This window comes from Eleginops maclovinus, chromosome 20 (assembly GCF_036324505.1).
Source record: "Eleginops maclovinus isolate JMC-PN-2008 ecotype Puerto Natales chromosome 20, JC_Emac_rtc_rv5, whole genome shotgun sequence".
Lineage (NCBI taxonomy): Eukaryota > Metazoa > Chordata > Actinopteri > Perciformes > Eleginopidae > Eleginops > Eleginops maclovinus.
Window position 1 is genome coordinate 22,274,093 of NC_086368.1, and position 23,390 is coordinate 22,297,482.

The 23,390-nt window shown below is 39.7% G+C and overlaps 1 protein-coding gene across 1 annotated transcript; it reads right to left on the reverse strand.

The window, feature by feature from the left end:
- Positions 1–3,134: 3,134 nt before the first annotated feature.
- dnai1.2 (dynein, axonemal, intermediate chain 1, paralog 2) lies at positions 3,135–23,243 on the reverse strand. Its single transcript, XM_063909864.1, has 20 exons — positions 23,074–23,243; positions 22,811–22,876; positions 22,565–22,657; positions 22,281–22,361; positions 21,889–22,015; positions 21,546–21,601; positions 21,232–21,387; positions 21,003–21,062; positions 20,767–20,895; positions 20,252–20,336; positions 20,015–20,132; positions 19,839–19,882; positions 19,457–19,704; positions 19,033–19,122; positions 18,681–18,762; positions 18,410–18,489; positions 14,445–14,593; positions 12,517–12,616; positions 8,705–8,890; positions 3,135–3,322 (listed from the first exon to the last, which is right to left on the reverse strand). Exons 1-20 carry the CDS (start codon positions 23,104–23,106, stop codon positions 3,221–3,223), a joined length of 2,085 nt encoding a protein of 694 aa, XP_063765934.1. The 5' UTR covers positions 23,107–23,243; the 3' UTR covers positions 3,135–3,220.
- Between the last annotated feature and the right edge of the window lie 147 nt (positions 23,244–23,390).

Here is a 23,390-nt window from a genome sequence, read left to right on the forward strand (position 1 = left end):
AATTTGTTAAATATTTTGTTCTTATGTCCCATATCTGAGTGTGTTCAATAACCACCAAATCTTCTGTTTGTTCTTCTTTTACAGTCCTAGGCGTCTTTTTTGGAATTGGAATCTTTTTATAGTGCAAAGGACAGCATTCAGCATTTCCTGAAGCTGCCGCGGGGCTCATCTGTATGGTGGTGTGTCACCTTGAAGAAGCTCAAAAGCAAAATGGAGCCCTGAGGAAGTGCACATCAATATCTTAAGTGAAAGGTACAGACAGACTCTCCTGCTGTTGTTGAGTCTAAATATTCAGCAATGTGCATCCTGCCAAGGAGCAATCCCTTCCTACAGTTACAATACATATTGATTTTTCCGCCTCACATTAAGGCGTTGAAATACCTGACGGGAATACAGTGAGTTGATCTTTGGACATGAGTAATCATAATCAAATGGATCGAAGCTTCTTCAAATAACTCTTTGGTGATGCTCAGTCTCATTTCATAACAATAAACTATGGACATGATGGAACCAACTTGAAATCTAACATCTTGACCAACCGTGCAGTCCAGGCCTTTACAATGGAATCTGAAGACAGCGTGACAGGACTGTCCACAGCTGCGTTGGTGGCCATCGCCTGCAACGCATTAGTTGCCATCCTCCTCCTTCTTCTCTGTCTGATCCTCTACCGAGCCTGCGGGGTCCCCTCCAGCCCGGAGAGGCTGCCGGTGCTGGCTCCGATCGAGGGAGAAACCCAGCAGGGGAATGAGCACAAGTACCTGTTGACCTCCTGACTGCAGAGCGGAGAGTCAAATGTAGCAACAAGCCATCATCTCACGACACACCTCCACGGGAGAGGGGCGGGGACTGGAGGAGGACCTCAGATCAGGCCTGTTCTTCGTTGATATTAAAATTAGCTTCTGATCTGAGAAGCTTTGCTTCACAAAGATGGCGAGGGGGAAGGGTGGTGGAGTGAGGAGACTCTTTTTATCCATCAATTAGCATGGAGGAATGGCGATGCGTTCAACACACAGTTCGACAAAAACGGCACGGCCACAAAGATGGATGCTTGATTCACAAAGGCCAAGAGAATGAAATGTTCCTTCCATAAACAGCCTGTTGTTTTAGGTTTCTAAATATATCCTCTTATTCATGAAAGAACCCCAGTATATTGCTGAGAGCATGGACTTGAGCTTGTGTGTGTGTGTGTGTGTGTGTGTGTGTGTGTGTGTGTGTGTGTGTGTGTGTGTGTGTGTGTGTGTATGTGTGTATGTCATTGTCACTCATAAATACTGGCGATCTGTGCGCCATAGCGCCCTGCTGAGGGTGTTACATAAGGACTGGAGAGGCTTAGATGAGATTTGTTTCCTCTTCAACACGGCCCTCACACTGACATCTGCTTGTGGCTGTACGTCATGGCCCACTCACTGTGGACTGAGTCACAGGACGGACACTTAAAGAGATCAATCATGTGGAATTCTGCAGAGTGCAAACAGAAGCCGGGCACGTTTTCCCGCTACATGATATCAATACTTAAGCATTTAATCTTGGTCACCGAAGATGCTACTTCAGCCTCGACAAGGCATGCTGTAGAGTTAAAAAGATATTACGGTGCGTATGTTTAACTTTACAATATCTTCAAGGCTTTTAGATGATACTAGTTACAGGATGATGCTGCAATTACGATTGGAATTTTGAAAGCTGGGAAGCAAAGCGGAGTTGACTTGAAAACAAAAGTGAACTTAAATAGCAGTGGTTAGAATGACAGATTATGACAATGCATTACTCCAACTCTAAGATATCCATTGTCACATCACAAAATCGATATATACAGCGCCGGAAAAATGTAAGAGACCACTCCCAATGTTTCTTAAATTTCAATCTCTACATGTCTGTTGAATTGAACACAGAAAAATGTTGTCAGTAGTTATAGAATTAAATACAATAACGCTCATTTTACTCAAACACATATTTATCAACAGTAAAACCAGAGAAACTGATAATGCTGCAGTGGTCTCTTCAATTTTTCCAGAGCGGTAATAATGATAAATTGCCAAAGCCTTCTTTAAGAGTCGATCCAGGTGACATTTCCGACGACTAATGCAACACAACAAAAGTTAGCAAGTCGTAATAAAGCTGATAAAGCTTCTGCTGTGTGTGTAGAGGTAGAAAATGTCCAACTTTCCATGTCATAGCGCCAAAATCGCAGTATGGTACAGTATGGTAAAAATTCAAAAGATCCCGTCATCAGTGAAGTATTTCTACAGGCTGGGAATACTTCTGTTGTTGCCATGTAATTGTGACCTCTGATTAGAACTACTGAACCACTTTCCAACCCAAATATCACATATGAGACAAACACAATCAACTAAATGCAACATAAAACAGTTAAGTGCCCAAACCTGCATTATGCTCCTTATTACCTCGATAACAAGGAAACTGGTGCAGCTGGAATCTCATTAAACCCCATTGCCAGAGTCATTTGTTCAGCATTGTCTGTAAAAGTAAGGTGACGGAGAAGCCCTCTCTAACGAAACTTGAGGAGACGAAGTAATGAATCACATTTAAGGGAGAGAGTGCTGCATGCGTTCGCGGGAAGATGTGAAGGGCAGAGGATTTCTCTGTGGCAGAGTGGGGAAAGAAAGACAGCACTGTGCCAGCATTTGATTCCGATTGAGCTTCAGAGCACTGGGTGGTGCTTTCCTGAAGGACAAGATCATTAGGACAGAGAGGAATGGAGGAAAAGGCAAAATAAAGACAGACACAGCCATGACTCAAAGCAAAGTTCTCTCGGTAGATGGGATATTAAAAGGCTTCGAGCTGGACCGCTGGCCAGGACCGCGTGTGCCATCCAAGATAAGTTTCTGGATATGTTCCATAAATGCTTCATGTATTACGCTAATTCAGCTCCTCGTTCACCCGCTGTAACTCAGCCCCTTCACTTCTTAGCATAATTAACTTGTACAATACATACCGAACGTGTTTAATAAATCCCACAGAAGAGGTCAGTCAAACGTTGCCGGTTTAACATGTACTGCAGTATAAATAAATGCATTATTAGCTAAATATGAATAACTTCTTAACAGCTTAAGAGAGATGAGATCATTTTTTTTCTCAATAAACTCATACAAATCGTCTTTCTTGAAATGCTGTTTACTGTTGCACACACTGAGCAAATGAACCGTCTTTTTTATGAATGATGAAGTAAGATTGTACCATGTTGCCGTGTCGGCTGGCCGCGTTAAACTGTGCTTTGCCCCGGTTCCCTCAGCAGACTGAGGAGCTTCTCCATCTTGGCTACTTCCATTTCTGGACCCTTAGGCAGCTCCTGACCCTTCTTAACCTACACACACACACACACACACACACACACACACACACACACACACAAACAAATAGAGAGAGAGAACTCAGAATTATATTATGCTTACCAAGCAATCACAAACCCAGCAGGCAGCCGTTTAAACAGAGGAGAACACAACACCATCAGGCAGAAATTGAAATGGATGTAAGGTCAATGGCAGCAGAGTGCTTATATTACTCCATTATATAATCATTTCTGTCCAGCACATTGTCAAATGTTCTTTTAAGATATGGTGCTGCCGCCTAAAGGGCACTATTGCAAAGGGCACATCAAACAGAGGTTACATTGTTTGGCGTGTTGTTATAAAGCATTACATACTCCTGTGTGTAAGAAACGCACAGCCACATTTAACAGGCCGTTATCCTTTACTTTTGTTACAGGCTTTTTTAAAACTGAATTGGACTTTGATTAAAAAAGACTGACACAAACTTAGTTTCTAACATGAAGCTTCACTTGATCTTAATCAGGAAACGACACGCCATTTGAGAGAGGCAACATTACAGCTTGTACCACAACTTACTGGATATACTGTAACAATGTAATGGATTTATTTATTTTTTATTTTATATATTTATTTATTCATCTCAAAAAAGAGAAGAGATCATTTATGCCAGATTTGAGAGAATAGCTCATTTCCATCTGCAGTCCTTTGGCAGGTACATAACAATCAACAAACACTAGAAACATTTGATAATCTCTATCACACAAACAATTAGTAAACAAGATTTAAGTTAATGTTTACACTAAGTGCTGTAATCGCAAAAAAAGCATATATCTTTTTGTTCATTTTAGATACCCTTTAATTGCAGTTTTAGTTTCTCTTTGGTTAACAAATCAATAAAATAGTACCGTTAAAATACAATATTACAATACAGTTCAAACTCAATAGAGTGTAATTAATGTTGGCATGACTGGTTTTTACTAATGTCATGAACAGGAGGTTGTATTTCCATGACTAGAGCATTTTTGCATACGTAACTATCTTGGAATGAGCATGATAAGATATTATTGTTTATGTAAACAAAGAAAGATAATTGTAAGGTAAAGAAAAAGTAGAGAGATGCAAAAGCCAAAATCATTCCAAAGCGACATGACAATAGGCAAGCACTCAACAGAGAAGTGGATCTCTGTTTATGTAAACAGTGAATATATTTGACTGCCCGGCTCTCACTAACACATTTTTCTAACCGGCTTTAGAATTATACAGGAAGCAGTCGACAGTTTATCATCGAACTGCTGGAGGGATGCATCACGGTGATTCATGTGTGCTAAAACCTTTCTCACTGCTCTACTTCACACAAAGTCAAAGAAGGGACACATGAAAAGCACATTTGAACCAGGCAACCTGAAAAGACTTGAATACATGTTGAATCTCAAAGTGTGTGCTTGCTAAATGATTTCAGCTGTGTGGTTATACTTTACTACAAACTAACAAAAACCCATTGGCTCAAGTTGAAGTAAATTGCAACAAAAAAAACGTAGATTAGATCAAATTCATGATTTTTTATAATGTTTACTTGATATGTTATGTGTATTTTAATTATTCATGGTATTTGGTATGATCCCACCACAGTAAGGGTGACTTGCTAACTCCATCTGGAAAATGCATATTTATATTTAGGTGTAGCTGTTCTGAAGTTTGAAATAGATACAGCGAGGGGGCTTATCCAGACAGACAGCTGTGTTCCCAAATCTCGATGCAAAGCAACATCATGATAAATGGCTCAGAAAAGCTTCCTACACAGTCGAGAGAAAGGCTGAGCGAGCGCAGAAACCAGGACTGCAAAATAAGTAATCACAATCATAAAAAATCATCAGGTCTCAAATGGCCAAACTGTGTTCGGATTTATTCTCTGAATTGTTTGGTTCTGCTGGTTCTGTCTTAAATAAAAGTAATGCATACAGATGGGAGGCTCCACCGGTGTTATGAGACCCAGAATGCAGCTCATTTTCTAGCACTCATGAATACAAATGTTATGATGGATGTTATGCGGACAATAATGCTGTGTGTGTCGGGGTGGAGATTTAAATCCCCGGAGAAATGGAAGAGATTCCAGTCAGATATGCCCTGCACCTATTATTGAGCCTATAAACTATTAATACAAAGAATGATATCAGGCTATTTCAATTAAAAACAAGCCCTGTCTTGTAGACTAGTGCTTTATAAGATAAGATAAGATAAGACAAGAGGTTCTTTATTGATCCCAAACGTAGCAGCAGCATAAAAAAAAACAAGGCCTTGCACATCATTAGAAATTAAAAAGTAGAAATAAACAATTCTATAAAAAAATAGAAAAATCTCAAAATACAAATAGAAATTAACCAGCATTAGACAGCAAAAAAGAATATATACAGTTAAGTGCAAGGAGTGGAATATTAAATTAAATATAAATGTAAAAAATGCATGCAAAAAAATACAAAAGCATGAGCCGTAAATCTTAACAAGGAATTTGCATTTTCGGACATCGAATCAACTGTCATCCCAGAGATAGGGTCTCGTTGTTAGCTTGTGGCATCGATGAGAGGCGCTGTGGCCTTCAAATACACTTTATATTTTGCTTAGGGGGAATTATCACTGAAGGGAAAAAAAATTGATGAACTGATTTTGCTGTCAAAGTCAGGTAACTACCGGCTAATGGAAAGACTGGAGCACTGGGAAATAACTGCTCAGTTCAACGGAGAACCCTCAGAGCATTTTTTGGCAATGTACATCTTGTAGTAAATTTCTGTTTTGTGACAAAATGAAATTCATTAAAAAGACATATCCGTGGTGCGGGCACCACAGATATGTCAAGTTGGACTGCTCCAGTAAGAGTAGGCAAGTTGCCTCATCAGCCTTTCAGAATGCCCTTCAAATAAGTGAGTACGACACAGTTGTTTTGTTACAGTCTGGATTGCCAGGCCACCGTGCCAATGTTCTGGGTATATTAATGGACCACCGTGCCAATTGTGAAAGGTTTAGTGGGCTGCTGTTCCAATTTTACAAGACGTAATACTCATAATATTTGCTGTGGGTGTTTGTGCCTGATGCTTATTTGCCACACTGAGTTCCAAAATGCTGTAAGCGCTGTCAGTGGTGCTGAACTGTGCAATTATTTCCCAATTGTACGTTTTAGGGCTACAGTCTGAGGTCGCTAATGAGGTACCACTGGATGTGAGTGCATGTGTTGTTGTGCTGTACCCATAAAAACGGTGTTAATGTGAGTGGTTGAATGAGAACCGTTTATGCGTGCTGCAACCTGGCCCGGTAATGCCGTGTATAATGCACACAGAATGTGTTGAGGGAATACATGCATATTTCTCTGGTCATTTGAATTTCATTTACTTTGCATGAACCCATGTGACCGACACAAAGGGAAGCCAGAGAGGCTGCAGCTATGACTCTAAATGGGCCCTGATTAAAGTGTTGTGACTCAGTGTGCTATTTGGTTTCCCCCTGTGTTTAGTAGGACTGCTGTGATTACTCCGCAGCTCATTAACATTGTCATGAGTGGCAACAGAGCCTTCGTGACTCACTGATTGTGAATGGCGCTACCTCGATTTTAGTTTGACAGTATAGCTACAACTTGCTTTCTTTTCTCAAAGATTATCTTCTCCATTATCATTGTATGAATTGCCAGCTTCACAAGAAGAGTGAAAAGGAATACAGACAAAAGAGATGACTTAGATCCATAGCCTTACCCTACCTTTGCATGTTGTCACTTTAATATGATCAGGCCTTGAAACCTCTGTGTAATCAATGGCAAACATGTTGACTTTCAGTAAAATGTTCAAAACACGACACTTTAAATGTCTCCTATTATACAAAAGGCACTTTCTGATGTCTTCTATACATAAACCTGTGTCCCCGGTGTGTAAGGAGACTCACAAAGTGTCAGAAAATACAACCCTCTCTCTTTTCCTCCTTACCCACATCTCTAAAAATGGGGGTACAAACGAGCTGATCCAGATTTGCTGCTGATATGACATCATATCGGAAATGTGGGCTGGCTTTATATGGAACTCCTGGCAATGTCCCACCCACTTGACACGTCCCAACCTATCGTCCCCATATACAGTCACGAGCTGAACACCCTCGAGTAGGCCAGCTTCAGCTCAGCTCAGATTTAAAGCGACAGTCACATAATCAGCACTTCAAGAACAGGGCTGAAATAGAGGGGAATGAGGCATGCTACAATGGGTGATCTGTTTGGTATTTTGAGCAAAACATTTCAGACATGTTTTTTATAGATATGGCCCCACTTCCATTGATCTTTTTCTAACAAGATTATTCAATTTCAAAGAACACTCGACTTCTCTGTGGCTAATTGCTAACTGGCCCAAATGAGCGAGGGAGGGAGAAATACGAGCGGTAAGTGAGGCTGATAATGAGCAGCTGAGGTGGGGGGGGGGGGGGGGGGGGTATTTTTGTTGTTATTTGGTTAAATTAGCTCTAGGTCAGGACAGTGTCAATAATGAATCATCTGATCTGCTTTCATTGATGTTGAACAAGTGGCAAATGGGCAAATATAAATCAGTTCAGATAGTGTACTGATAAAGTGCTTTATAAGACTAAATGACAAAAGTTAAGTTAAAAACAAACAACAAGAAATTCCCTTCAGATCAGATCACCTTTTCAGATGCAGCATAGCAACAAAATATAACATGTTAATGGGTTAAGAGACACATTGAGGTAAAAGGTATGATAATAATAATACAATACAATAAAAATAAATAATGATTCCTCTCAGAAAAATAAAACACAAGATTAAATCCATGCAGAAATATAAAACCCAATAAAATAAAACGTATGTACAACAAAAATAAAAAAGATAATAGTATTATTAACCTCATAATTATAATAAAGGTTAAACCATTAAAAGACCAACTTCAAAGGTAATGTTGCTATTAAAACTGTTGAATGAATAATTTAAGGTAAAACCCTTTAAGACATATACAATAAATACAAATAATATAAAAGTAGGTCAATAATTAAGACTGAAAAACCATTTAAAAAGGGGGGGTGTCGCTAAAATAAAGCTAATCTAAAAAGGTGTGTCTTAAGCTGTCGTTTCACTGTCCATATTAACAGTCAGAAGTACAATATCGTCATGACAGTGATGCATCAGGTCTGTGATATATCATTTTCTTTGTAAATCCTTGCCCAACTCGAGAGCTATACTCCTAATGCAGAACACAATTATGCTGAAATTGGCACAAGAATTGGAGCCTTATCTCCAAATCTTTAACATAGACAAGCTCCATTTGTCTGTGCCAAATGTAAGGAAGAAGTAGAGCGAGGAAGGGAAGGCCAGTTACATACACAACTAGTGTATTCCTTGTCATTTCTAGGCTGGCTGTGTATATCAAAAAGAATCCTACCTTGGGTTTCTTGCGGAGGTTCGGGGAGAGTTTGAGGCTGCTGACGTAGCCTCGGTCATCGCCCACGATGATGATGGGATAGATGGGATTAAACTCGATGTGAGTCAGCTTGGTCTTCTTTTTGGCCACCACTGGCTGCTGGCAGATGGCCTCATATTTGTTGATGCTGAGGTCAAAGACATGGACCTGGAAAAGATGAGTAATCAGAGAATGAATGTGTTGTTTGTAAATATAGAACTGTGAAATAGCATTTTAGGAGTTTGGCATAACCGCCCGAACTGCATGGAGGTTTGAATAAAATCTGGTTAAAGCTGACATATCTTACTGACCACTATATTGAAGCTGGAGAATTTACTTCTGAAGATTATTGCCAACAAAGTGAAAGCTGAATGTGTTGACACAGACTGCCTTTGCATATTTTGTGTGTTGTGTTTTATGTAAGAAGGAGACTGCAGGAGCTCCAGCCTCTGCAGGGATGTAGCCTGACTATCTGGTGCAGGGAAGGGTGTTCCCTGTGATTCAATGAGTTCTGTCCCTTCATGCGCATATGTGTGTTTGTCTGTGCTGGCAGCCCAAATCATCCTCAGCATTATCCAGAAAGATCCAAATCACATGTATTCTTCTCTCAGCCTTCATATAGGCAATTTTCCGGCAACACATCCCACTCCTTTCATTGGAAAGATGACTGTGCCCCGGCTGCTAGGGTTCACACTGATCACGTCCCAGCAGCACATAATCCTTCGCTGTCATCACTCGCTACCCATCATCATTTTCTACCAGAGGATGACTTTCTGTAACCTTCATCTCATCATCATCATCATCATCTGCAGTGAATTAGCTTTTATATATTAGCATGACTGTAGCATTATCGCACCACAACTACGTTTGTAATTCACACAATAACTTTTTACTGCTGAAATGACTGTAATTTAAACACACTATATGTTGTTCTGTCATTGTGAGGTCAAAAACATGTTGGTGGGAAGAAACGTAGGTATTATTCTTTAAATTGGAGCCTTTAGTGTTTAACCCTCTGGAGTCCGGGGCTAATTTGGCCATTATCGCATACTTTTAAATCGTCTTACTAAACCTCATGGAGAAATGTTTAGCGTGTCAATGTTTGGTATCTTTTTTGGGGAGAACCTCACCTATATAACTTAATAGTTATTGTTTTCATTTTGACATACTATATGAACATTTTAGACCCAAAATCACACAAGAAACCTAAAAACAGATTTTGAAAATGATACTACTTGTCCTCTAGGTAACAAAAAACATGCACATAGAAACATTTTCAAAGCTGGAAATAATGATTGATTCAATTTATTTAGAAAGCAATTTTGTATTTTAGCTATATACAAGCAGCCAAAGGGCAGAACTACAAATAATACTACAAATATAATAACATCTTTATTGTGATATTATAAACATTATTGCATATTTTTTTGCATTATTTATCAAATAATGTTTTATTTATATACAGTAGCACCTTTCATACAAGTGGTAACAGACAGTGCTTCACAAAATCACATAGACAATTCACAGATAGAAACAAAACTATCTCCCATACCGCGTTAATAATCAGTGTAACGTATAGCTTTGCGAATAAAAAATATTATATATATATGCACTTCAAAGAAGAATAAAATACAATTCAGTTAAAAGCAGAATTAATAAGGTGGGTTTTGTGTTTGCTCTTAAAAGTATGAATGCTCCCTGCTGCCCTCAGTTCCTCTGGGAGGCTTTTCCACTGTCAGGTTTTTAGGTGGGTTTTATTACTTTAAGTTGATGTTTATAAAGTTTCCCATCCAAACAATATCTAGTATGAGCTGATGCAGGTATATTAAGTGAATTATGAAGCAGTCCATGTTCAGAGGGGCTGCACAAAGAGGAAATATGGATTTTGTGACTCCTCACCGGGGGATAAGCCTGGGCCTCGCATTATTTCAACCTGACACTTTATTTCTTTAACAGTCAGCTCAGATGGAGAGGCAAGGACAGAGAGAACCAAGACATTTGATTTGTTTGCACTGCACAACTCTGTGTCATTCTTACACCTCAGCTTGCCAGGCACGTCACTATTCTTACGAAAACATTCACAATCGCACGTACACACACACACACACGCTGACACGTACGCCATTGTGTCTCTGGCATTTTGTAACGTGGCAGAAGCAGGTCAGGTTTTCATCAACAGAAAATACACGTCAATGGGCGCAAAGCTCATGCTGATGAGTCACACAAGCTCTAACAGACACGTGTCAGAAAAGGACAAATGCAGTGTTGGAATCCTCAAAATATTCTGCACTTGTTCAATATAACGCAATTGTTTTGAAATGTGAAAGCCACCACATGACGAGTATAGCCTAGCCTTGGACTGAATGCTAATCAGTTACTTGGTGAATACAGATCAGATCTCAAAATGTGACATTACAGTAAACTTTAATATAGCTGACGTAAACAGAGGTCTATTTCCCCCGAGCACATCCTGAAAGTCCGGCTGAGAGATGGTTCAGTTTTGAGTTTAGCACACACACAAAAATAGACCTTTCACGCTGACCTTGATAGACTCCAATTAAATATGCTTGTCCTTCCTACTGCTTACATTGACTGGATATTGTGCTTGTAAAAATGTATGCCAACTGATGGGCTCTTAATGAGTTTTTTAATAGCTGCTTAAAATTGCCTTTGATCCAGTTTCAGAGAATAACTCGACACACAGGACTGATATTAAATATGCTTTCTAGCAAAGTCATTTCATTTGATTTTCCTTCTGTAGAGGATGTTTACAATCAAACAAACTGCTGATGATGTTCTGGGTGCATTGCCAGTTATTTAAACGCGTTGCCTGTAAAAGGGACATTTCATCTGTGGTTATGAATTTGTCTTCAACTCCGACGTTCCCGCTTTTCTTTTTATTGGTTATGAAATCATTTCCATCAAAATGGGTACACTGCAGAATGAATTGTGCCAACGAGATTGAATTCAGGCATCTGGGAGTACGGCCACACACACACACACACACACACACACACACGCTTTCACATAAGGTGTTTCTCAAATTCTCTCATTTCCTTTTCGTCACTCCACATCTCTTGGCACACTGGACAAGAAATGTGTCAGACACAACACTCTGGACTTTCATAGCCCGGTGCAGGCTGGTGTGAAGACAAACAGAGGGGGACAGCTTGCAGCCATAGTAAGAAATGATGAGTAAATAAGCAACCCAGCATCCACTGAAATTACTCTTGGCTGGAATCAATAACCTCTGGCAGTGCAGGAAGCTGCTTTTGTCACAAGAAACAAGACACAATTTCCTGAGGCTAAGCCTTCTGAATAAGGAAGGGTTTAGTCAGCTGGGGCTGTAACTGTATTACAAGAATCACAATGAAGTGGGGGGGGCAGGTGGTGCAGCTGTTTGTGATTTCACGTGTCAGGTACGCGCACGTTATCTTACACAGGTGGTGATAATCATAGTCTTCAGACAGAGCATCCTATAGGCCCTCTTATAGGTCTCAGACCGTTTCAACATATATCACCTGGAGCTTTGAAACATCTCATATGTTACTTTATTTTTGATTCATTGTATTGATCAAATATCAGCAATGTGTTTCTTCTTAATTTAGCTACTGGAATGAGGCATTTAAGATACACTCTATCAAATCGGTTTTTATAAATGTAAATGAAAAACACTTGTGTGTAAAATCAGTAATGTGAGATTCTTGTACTTTATTATAATAAATCCAAGCACAAATCATGCTTGATTTGGGGTATTTGTGGGCCGCATGATGTGAGTTTAAATGGACACTTACCATGGCGTCTGTAGTGACAGCGGCGAACACAGTGGAGGAGTATGGAGACCAGGCGACATCACCAACCGCTGCGTTCAGATCGAAGGTGAACATGGGAGTGCTGAAAACACACACAGAGATCAGCGGTCAGACAGGAAATCTGTAACTTCTTATTATATTGCATTAAAAGCGAGGCAAATCGTTCTATTGTAATAGGTTGCAACTCTAGCACCACAGTGAATGCAGATCAAGCAGAGCGCAAGAGGCTCTATTCAGTGTGCAGACAAAGTCAACATGTAGTAATGTTGAAAGAAGGAGTTCAAAATGGTGCTTTAACATTGTGTATGAATGAGATTCAATTCTTGGGTCCAAGTCACTCTTCTTCTTCTTCTTTATTTTTCGCTTAACTTTCACTCATTCACCTAGTGTCCAATGGTCCTGGCCATGCAGTGCACGGTGATTTTAATGTGCCACACACTGAAAAAACCGAAAAGTTGACTTTAATTAAATGTATTACGTCAACAAACTTCACATAGCAGTATGAGGTTAGTTTTAAGCAATAATATTAAATTCAAATAAAATCAATTTATTCAACATAATATTATTGCTTTCAACTAACCTTATACTGTTTGTTGACATAATACATTTAATTAAAGTCAATGTTTGAATTTTTTCAGTGCAGTCGACAAAGAAAGTTGGGAAAGATTTACAATACAGTTATTTCCAGCGCATCACACCTCATTTCAAAAAGAAATGTTCACTTTTGCAACGCACTTCAGCCTCAACCAGCGTCCTCCCGATGCCCCCAAAGCTAATGGATGTGCGAGGACTCAGTTATAGCAGCTTGCAGCGTTAATATTTCATTTAATGTTTCCTTATAGCATACACTTTGCATTTTTGAGGGGTATTCAAAACTGCTGTCTTTAAGGTTTCTACAGAATACACTTCATACTCTCAAATATTCACACCTTTGGGAAACAGACAGAGTATTTTCTGTGCAGAGCTGACCCTCACAAAATGCATAAACCTCACTAAACAAAGAAGATCAGCCACACTTACCACTCTTTCCATTATTTGCCCACAGGCGGCCTCCCTTATTGATTTTGCAAGTGCAAGATGAGCCTCAGATGACAGAGAAACTGTGCTTCCATGCGAATATGTCTGTTTGATTAATAACATGCACTCTGGTCGGTGTAAAATATGTCTGAGATCAGCTGCAATGAGGTGATTAATCTCTCTGAAGGGAGGGTTTTACAGCAGAATGACACTGCATATACTGGAAATCCAATTCATAAGTTATGTCCAAGTTTATTTCCAGGCAGAGGTGGAATTATCAAGCTCACATTTTGTGTCTTAGACTCAATGCTTCCATTAAACTTTAGGTTTTTGAGGACTGGGTGGAGCCATGTGACAGTTTTCCAGTATAAGTTGTTAGCCTTAGACATCAAACATAGGTGGCAGTTTTCAGACTTAAGTTTTGACGATATATCTGAACAGTGTGGCAAAGTTTGTGAGAAGTTGTTGATCCAGTCAGACTCTTTCCTGGAAACAATATGTCCTCTATCTAAGGGCTGTCATGGATCATTCTTGCAAACCCGTCTCTCATATTGGGAGGATGATTACTATCATTATTCAGTCAAGCTCCCTTTGCTGACAAGAAGTAGGAGGCACTGTGGGTTAGTCAAATGATGAAAGACAATTACGCTGGGTCCATGAGAATAACAAGGTAATAAAGAATAACTTAGTGTGATATTGTAGAATGATTACAGGACTGGTAATTATCTTGTACATAGACACTTTGAACACAGAACATCCGTAATGTAAAGTCTGAACACTACACTCTAATGGAAATGCTGTTTCATGATGAAAAGAAACATGATATCGTAGAGTTTCTACCGAGAGCTAGATAAGACAAAGACAAAATAGAATTGAGTTCATTAGTAACTTACTCGATGGTATGGTCCCAGATTTTGACGGTCCAGTCCGAACTGCAGGAGATGAAAACCTTGGGGTGGAAGTGGTTCCACTTCACTGCATCCACTGCCATGCTGTGGGCGTTATAGGTCTCCAGGAACTGGCTCGAGTAAGTTTTGGAGCACTAGGGAGTACAGGAAGAGTATGGATTTGGACCAAAGTTGATGCTATAAACATATTTTTCTTAATCTTGTACGTTTACATTACATTTCATTTGGCTGATGCTTTTATCCAAAGCAACTTAAAATAAGTGCAAAAAAAAGATGAAGATTCAAACTCAGAAGAACAAGGAAAGTGCAGATATATTCACGTGTGCTGGTGAATTAGTAACAAGGCCTAAGCTGACTCTTTAAAATGCTTATTTATTTTTTATTTCAAGAATTGAGTTGCCACAGTCAAAACAGATGTATTTTCAGTTTGCAATGGAATATATGCAGAGTTCCTGCTGTCCTGATGTCAATGGGGAGCTCAAGCCACCATTTAGGAGCCAGGATAGACGTGTTTTTTGAGGGGTACCTGGGTCCCACTCGCAGTGATGGAGTAGCAAGCTGATTGGCTGATGCCGAGTGAAGTGCACATGCTGGAGTGTATGGTTTAATGAAGAACTGGATGTAGGAAAGGGATGATCCCTTCATAGCTCAGTAGGCCAGTACCAGTGTCTTGAAGCGGATTCTGGCAGCCACTGGAAGCCAGTGAAGTGAGCAAAGGAGAGGTGTAGTGAGGGAGAACTTTGGGAGGTTGAAGACCAGTTGGGCTGCAGCATTCTGAATTAGCCGCAGAGGCAGGCTGTGTTCAATGACTGAAACCGTTGAGTTTCTGCCAGTGGCTCCTGCTACTGTAACCTCTGTACTGGAACGCTATGAAATGTATAAGAAGAAAAACTGTGAATGGAACTTTGTGCTTTTACATTATTGTAAATCAAAGCATTATACAGCAACTATTTGCATATTTAATAAGCTTTCTACTTTTTTTTCACGTTCCTGCTAAAATATAATGTGATAACTCACCGGCCAAGTGTAAAATTCAATGTATTATTCTGGTAACACTGTCGCTGCTCAGCTCAATGAAATTATGACTAATGTACTGTATATCCAAACTGTTGTTGTGGGTGTTTATATTATAATATATATTGTTTTTTTAATTGCAAAACTCAGAGAAAAATTGGGTCTACATCACTCTGACTTAGCAAGCATCCCTGCAGTGCCACATAAAAGTATTTTAACAAACAATGATAGGGACATGACTTGAGTTGAATTTGTGAATGAAGGAATTACCTGTGTTGTTCAATGTTAAATAACCCTTTACATTTTCCCCGTTTCTTTAAGGTTGACAGAATACATTGCTGGGATACATTAATGGGACAGGTAACCGGATGGACAGCTTGTGGTGACAGCTGTTGCACTTCAAGCTCTGACAGTTTGATTGTTAACCTGCAGGGAGGTGAAATATTCTTCATCTGTCCTCTCCTGGGGTTTCTGTGTGAGTAAACCTTGAGGTGACAGACGGAACAGATTTCAAAACACATATTGGGTGTTTGTCAGTACATTTCTGCAAGGAGAGTTAGGTCAGTTTGGTGATTTGAAAGGAGTGCAGCAAAGAAGGCGTCTGTCCCTATACACAATTTAGGATCGAAGCAGGGATTGTGATAAAAACAATGAATTGATTTATTGTCTGAAATGAGAACAGGGTGGTTTTACTGACAACACAAGACTATTGTCTACTAGATATTTTAAATATCAACACACACATTTACAGTTTGTTATCCATTGCAATGGTATCGCTGTTTATATGATGTGTGTGATATTGCATGTGTTTAATTTCCAACAGCGTCCATTAATCTACTTATCTCTCAACCAAACATTTTCCCTTCTAAGGATGTGAGATCGACTTACCTTAAGAACTCGGACCATTTTAAAACATCAGCCACCTAATGTGTGTATTAGTCAGTGGGCAGTTTTAACAACTTTGTCGTATTAAGTCAACAAAATGAGGGCACGGTAACTGCAAACCAATGAGGCTTTTATGGGAGTCTTTCTGCATACGGTAACAAAAAACAAAAGGAAAAAAAAACAGAGAGGAAAGGGGGAGACCAGCCAAAAACTACCAGCTGTCTGATGTGGACACAGGGAGACTCATTAAACGCTTAATACCAAGCCTCAGGGGCTCCCGACGGGCACACATAAGTGCACGTGCACATTAACACAACTGCACACATACACTAACACACTGTTAATGGAAACTTTCTAGCGTGTGCACCCTCTGGAGTGCTATCCCAGCAAGATAAGTGCAACAGAAACAAAATGAGCTTCCATTTTTCAGAGCAAATACTGGGAGCCCCAGATGATCCTTATGTCATTTAGGGAGGGCAAAGACAGAAAACACATCGAAGGGGTGAGGCTTCGTTGTACAACCTCAGCAGAATTCTTCTGAGGAATTTTCAAAACTTGTCCTAGCAACATGTCTTCAACAGTTTTTGTAAATGTTTAATACCTTGTAGTCACTACAGAGCGTGACCACAAGAGTTATTTCAAATAAGTGATTTTGTTTAATCACGTATTCTCATGTCATTGTGCTAAATAAGATGGCAACGTATATTATAAGATGTTGTCATTTTGTTCTTCTCTTGTGCATGACAGGTCCATTTTAAATTACTTCGAAAATATTTCTCATACCAGTAGAGTTTTAAGATAGCTGAGTATCAGATCTTACCCTGATGAGAGGAGAATTAGAAAGATTCTCAGGGTACATTATAAGGTCAATTATACATATATAAAGGACATTAGATCAGGGATAGTGAATGGTGTTTCCTGTAGAGAGAGTTTTAATAACTGTTTTGTAGTCGACCTCCCAGCCTTAAACTGATCCTCAGGATACAATATTGCTGGGTGGTTGGGGGGGTTAAAACTAGTAAGGTTGGAGGCAGTGGATGAAATAGTGGTCGTGGACATTAGGTGATGCCCTTGAGAGACTATGAGAGACTTTTGATAGCCTGTATGACCGAGGTGAACTAGATCAGTCCCACCTATGTTGGCCAATTGCCTGCTGAGGTTGGCCAGGAGACTCAAAGGCCTTACAATAAGTCAACTCATTTTTCACTATGAATCCTTGGCTTTCATATCAATGCCCTCCAAACGATTGGCATATTTTACTGTGTATTAGAAATTCCAGACTTGTTTCGTCTGTCCTCTTTGTCTGGCTCCTTTGTCAGCGGTCATTCAAATGCACTCTGGGTAGCTCCACTGTTGTGATGCATATTAATACAATTGCATCAAGTGTTGCGGGTTATTCAACAGTTTATTTGGTTCTGTTCTGAAGCTTTTGAAGCTTTTTTAACCGGATTTCATCCAGGAGAAATCAGTATTATAATCAACCGTTTCAGAATGCTACAAACGGAGAGCTAATGAAGACACGTTTGGTTAATTGATTGAAAAATAAATGGATTTAATCTTTAATACCCTGTTAAAGTAGTGCACTATTACCATACTACATGGCTTTGGTACATTAAATTCACAAAACTGTCTCAGAACAGGATTATCTAAAGCAAGTCTCTGCTGAAATGATCTGATATCCTAGCAACCTGTGTGTTTGAAAATCAATCTAGAAATCAATATAATAAAGGAAATTATAAAAAGTAAGCCTTTTAAAGTATTTCAATAAAGTCAATATTGCACTACCCTGTTATAAAATGTGTGTGTGTGTACGGTATATGTTGCAACACATACAGGTTATGATTGGCCTGTAATTTATAGTGTATTATAGATTCATCTATATCAACTGTACAGTGGTACAGTGAAGCATCTTCATGTTCATGTTGTGATTCTCTCCCCCCCTGGATATTTGACTGTCTGAATGAGTCACGTCGACAACATGCCTAATGTTATTTTAGAAGTGGCTCATGTCATCCAGCAAAAACCAGCTAACTGGAATCATAGATACATACCTTGTGTATTTTCCCCTCCTCAGTGCCAACCAGGAAGAGATAGTCGATCTGCTTATGGAAGTCAAATGATGTCCCACAGGCTGTGGACAAGAGGCGTCAAGCATTTCAATTAGACACGCACAGACACCAGTATGAACAACACTGAGTCCAATCTGATCTAATATGAGGAATTATTTAAAGTGTTATACTATGAATGAGTTGTAGAAGTTAAATAAATAGTAGTATACATTTGATGTTCACAAGATGACATGCTGAGTAATGGGGACCTTACCGTTGCCAGGCTGCTGTTCTGGGCCCTCAGAGATGGCACCATTCAGGGACAGCCTAATAATGTCTGTAAAGACCAGCTCATTCTGCAAGAATAAAACATACTGTGATGAAGTAATATGTATGTATTAATATATTGGATGCAAATGCATATTATAATTATGTACACACAAAAATCAAAAATGTGAACAAACACACAGGAACACGTATACAGAAAAAGCATGTAGTGTCTCAAAAGTTTCATTACATTGGCATTTTGATCAGATAACATGGAATAAGAGAAATTGACCTTTAGTACTAATCATATAAAGGAAATTGTGTGAATTTATATGAATACATATAAGGTCTTTGCTCACCTTGACTAGAGTCCAGGACACAACTCGTCCATCAGATGACACTGAATAGAAGTTGTGGTTATTGTCCATGTCATCGTTCTGCCAGCGCACCTGAATGAAAACACAAATAAATAAATTACTGAAAACAAAAACAATTGTTGGTTTTAGTGTAAGTGAAAGAGGTTCATGTGGATAATACTATAGTATTTTACTAAGAATATACATTTATGGGACATTCCCTTTATTTGTGAACACATTCAATTCTCTGTACTATCACTCCTCATGGCTGCTCATCAAGTCCTCTACAAACTAACTGGTCTGGAATAGGTTTTAGCATCCACGTAGATTCACAAATGGAGACAATGTAATAGTGCAAGGTTGGAGTTCCTAGTAATAAATATATACAAATTGAATTCCTATCACCTCAATGTCCCCCCCCTCTCACCTGCCACACAGGGTCTGTGTGCTTGCCAGTCTTGGCTGTACTCTTATACACAGGCTCCGAACCATCCTGCTTCAGGTTGTATACAGCCACACAGCCGTCATAGAAGCCTACCGCCACCAAGTAGGAACGCTGCTCATGGATGTCGAGGCACAGGACGCCAGAATGGGTGGGGTAGATGTACTCTGGGTAGGCAGAGTTCTTTAAGGAGTAGTAGACTAGCATGCCACGCCCCTGCTTAATGAAGTCATCTGATCAGCAGAGGAAAAGGGATGGGAGGAAAGACCAGATCAATCAACAGATATGCTTAATAAAATGGAGGCAATTATCAAACATCTGATTAAATTAGGTCTCATCAATTCTTATGTTTGTCTTGCGTACTTACATGATCCCATTCCCACAGCAAAAAGGTCCTGGTATTTCTTATTCCTGTTGAGGAAAGGATCATCCATCAGTCATCTAACACAAGATAGTGGAGCAGTTTGCAGTTAATTATCCCACCCAAAAATAATAATGAACATCATTCTCTGCAACATTAGCAGAGGTGATGAGCAAACCTACCAGCAGAGGGCAGTGACAGACAGTCTCTTAGCTTTGTCATATTGGAACTTCCACAGAGGGAGAAGGGTGCCCTCCTGGTCCCTGAACTCATCAGAAGCGTCCTCAAAGTATTTAAAATCTGAAAGGGCACGAAAGGAGGGCAGGGAGAAGAAGAAAAAGGAGATAACAGAATCTGTAGCAAGTTGAATATCAAATGGGTGCATTATTCTGTGGCCTGTAATATTTGCGAGAACATACCTTGTGCTATGTCATCAAAAGTGTTCTGATTGACCATCCGTTCAAAGATCTTGGACGCCTTTCCCACTTTGGTGATGTCATCAGTCTATAACAGAAACGATGGAATCACTCCAAGTAAATACTTTGCATTATTAAATAATGCATGGCAACAACATGAACCCTTGCTCTTCAGTTTAAAAGAGTTGTCTTACAGTCCTTTGAATATTATTTATAACTTATTCTTAAAACCTTTACCAACTTCCACCCTTGTCTCAATGCCAAATATTCATTAATGTTCAGACTGCTAACTCTTAAAAGCCAATTTGACTATATTAGGTTACTTCTGCCTTTTCGACGGAAAACAAACAAACAAGCAAACTGAATTCATTTCTGTTTACGAAACACGGAACATAGTATGTATGTGGGCGGCTCAATCTGGCAAATAGTAACGGTTTATTCAGATGTACCTCAGCCAAGATGCCAATATAAGACATAGGTTTAGCTTAGGCAGGAAGTTTGGTAAGCACTCAATGTACCTGAGTCTCCAGCAGCAGAGTTTTCTTTTTGCCTCTGTCATTGTCTTTCTTTGATGCTACAGCCTTCTGCTTCTCTTTATTTTTTTCTTGTTTCTGCAGCTCCTCCGCATACGCATCATATATCTCCCACTGCAAGAGAATAGAGTTATTGCGGACATCCCATGTGAGCAGATATACAGTATTCATTCACGGTGTCAAGAGTATGAGAATTAGTAAAAAGTGAAGAGATCCAGTACCTGAGTAGCTGTGGCGGTGAAGGTGCTGCGTGGAGGAGGTTCGGTCTGGCAGCTTCTTTCCTACAGGAACATTTTAATGACTCCACTGAAACTCTTGAGACAATCGGATATGTTGGATATGCAGGATACATTCCAATATTTGAAATGTCCTTTTTTGTATGCAAGACATCTTAACTATTATACTAAATATGTGTTTTCAGATGAGATTCTCCTCTCTACTCCTTCTTACCCGCAGTGGGTTGTTGAGGGTCTGGGAGGCCCTCTCACTGAAGTTGAACTGGTTAGTAACTTTTGGCTCCTTCCTGTCGATTTTAGAGGCGACACTGTCTGGTCTGTCCTCTTCTCCTGCTTCCTCCACTTCCCCTCCATCCTCCACAGGTGTGGCCTGTGGAAATAAACAGGAGAATGTGTATATCCTTCACTTCACTTATCGGCCTTGCAAGGAAATGTAGATCAAATAGACCATATCATATATTGTTTGAAATGTAATATACTGTATATACAAAATAACTACTCAGATTTTATTTCAACACATTGTTTTACCGATGTTTCCTGTTCCTCCTCATCAGGTTCCACTCCAGTATCGACTGTCGCAGTTTCTGGAGACATTGAAAATATTAAATTATAACTTCACTGTGTGGAAATTGAACACATCACTTTTTCTGTGTTAACTCTAAGCACGTCTCCGGCACATGTTGAAAGTGACACCTTGTGGCACCTATAATGCACTACAATAGAGAGGAAAACAACTCAACAAGCTACAGATTCACTCTGAAGCAATGTGGGCAGTTGTTGGAAGATAATCATTTACAGGCCTTGATTATCTAGAAAAGTACAACTGTGACTGTAAACATAGAATATTATTCCAGCATGTTTCAGTAACTACCCTCAGGGAGACCCTCCTTGGCCCTCAGTCTACGAGCCTCATCAGAGTCTTCATGCAAAAGGCTGCCCTCCAACACAAAGTGAACAGCCATCTGATCCACAGCACTGGTAGGCTTGTAGGAACGTTCCTGGGAGGCACAATAAACAATCATAGGAACAGTAAGCAGATAAACCTGATTGGTTTTGGTTGGAAGAGAAAAAAATAAACCACTTAAACAAAACAATGCAGGGACATTGGTTTGGACAGCCATCTTTTAAATGTGAATTGCTCAGAGGGGACCAATAATGTCAGCATTTCTCAGGAATTAATATAAGGTGGCTTCAGCAGTACGGTGTTGAATCTATTCTATAGTCAGTGATGTAAAGTAATAAGCCTGTATATAACTGTATTACCTTAAAGCTGTAGCGGACAATATTCTGGGGGGCGTGTGGGTTGTTTGCAGTCAGGATCCTTGTGATTTCCTCTTTCAGCTCCTAATGATATCATTATCGATAAAGGAGAGAAAACAACGAACAGGTTACACACAACCGACATATTTCTGGCAGGTATTGCAATTGCAAATTTAAGAACCTTGTTGTAAAAAAAACTGAATTAAGCAATAGCAGTAAAGTCACTGTCAATTCCCTCAACACAGCCAATATGGCTGTCTTAAAGTTGAGCAATGGAAATCTCTTACAGCCTCAGTGAGCTCCAGTTGGTCGGGGGGCTTAATAAGAGGTTTCCCATGGGACCACTCTTCCAATCCATCGCCCGGATCCTCGTCCTCATCCTATAATGGAACAGATTTAAGTCTTGGTTAATTAAAAATTGCATCAAGTTGCAATAGCACATGTGTTTCTCATATTTCTTCCCAATACAGCCAAATGCCTAATTCAGAACCGTCATCACTTTCTGGAGGTTGCTTAGTTTGAATTGTACCCACCTTTTTCTTGCTTGCGGCTTTGGTTGACTTCGCAGCAGGTAAAACTACCTTCTGAACCGTTGAGCCCTGTGTGAAAGCAAATGAAAACAAGGACACTGAGAACTATGGAAAACACGTTAGGTAACAACAAGTTCCTATAAGTGTATCTTGTATACTTTATTTTAGTTGCTGTTTCCGAGCATGATCACTTTGCTAAGTTAGCTAGCGTTATAATAAGCTAGCTAGCGTTACTAACTTGCTAGCTAAACAAAGTTGACACTTACCTTTCTCATTGATGCGGCAACGTTATTTGGCATTTAGAAGACCGGTTTAGTGACTTGACAAACAAATACAGCTATTTAGCTTTGACAAAATACACCACCACTACACAAAGTAAAAAATAAACCTCCAAATAGAGAACGTTAATTAGCTGAAAGCAACTGCACACTCGTTCCTCTGCAGCTACCTGCTGCTGTATGTATGTTTCCAAGGCAACTGGCCGCCCCTGTCAGTCATTACAGAGGGCTCATAAAGTCAAGATAACGCCATCCGTATTTTCGGTGTAGCTAGCCAATAGTATAAAAAGAAATCCAAATAAAAC

Coding starts and splice junctions, on each gene's coding strand:
- dnai1.2 (XM_063909864.1), bottom strand. CDS start 23,106: ATGCCAAATAACGTTGCCGCATCAATGAGAAAG. Junction 20,896..21,002: donor TCACCGCCACAGCTACTCAG/GTACTGGATCTC, acceptor ATTCTCTTGCAG/TGGGAGATATATGATGCGTA. Junction 19,705..19,838: donor TGCTGTGGGAATGGGATCAT/GTAAGTACGCAA, acceptor TCTGCTGATCAG/ATGACTTCATTAAGCAGGGG.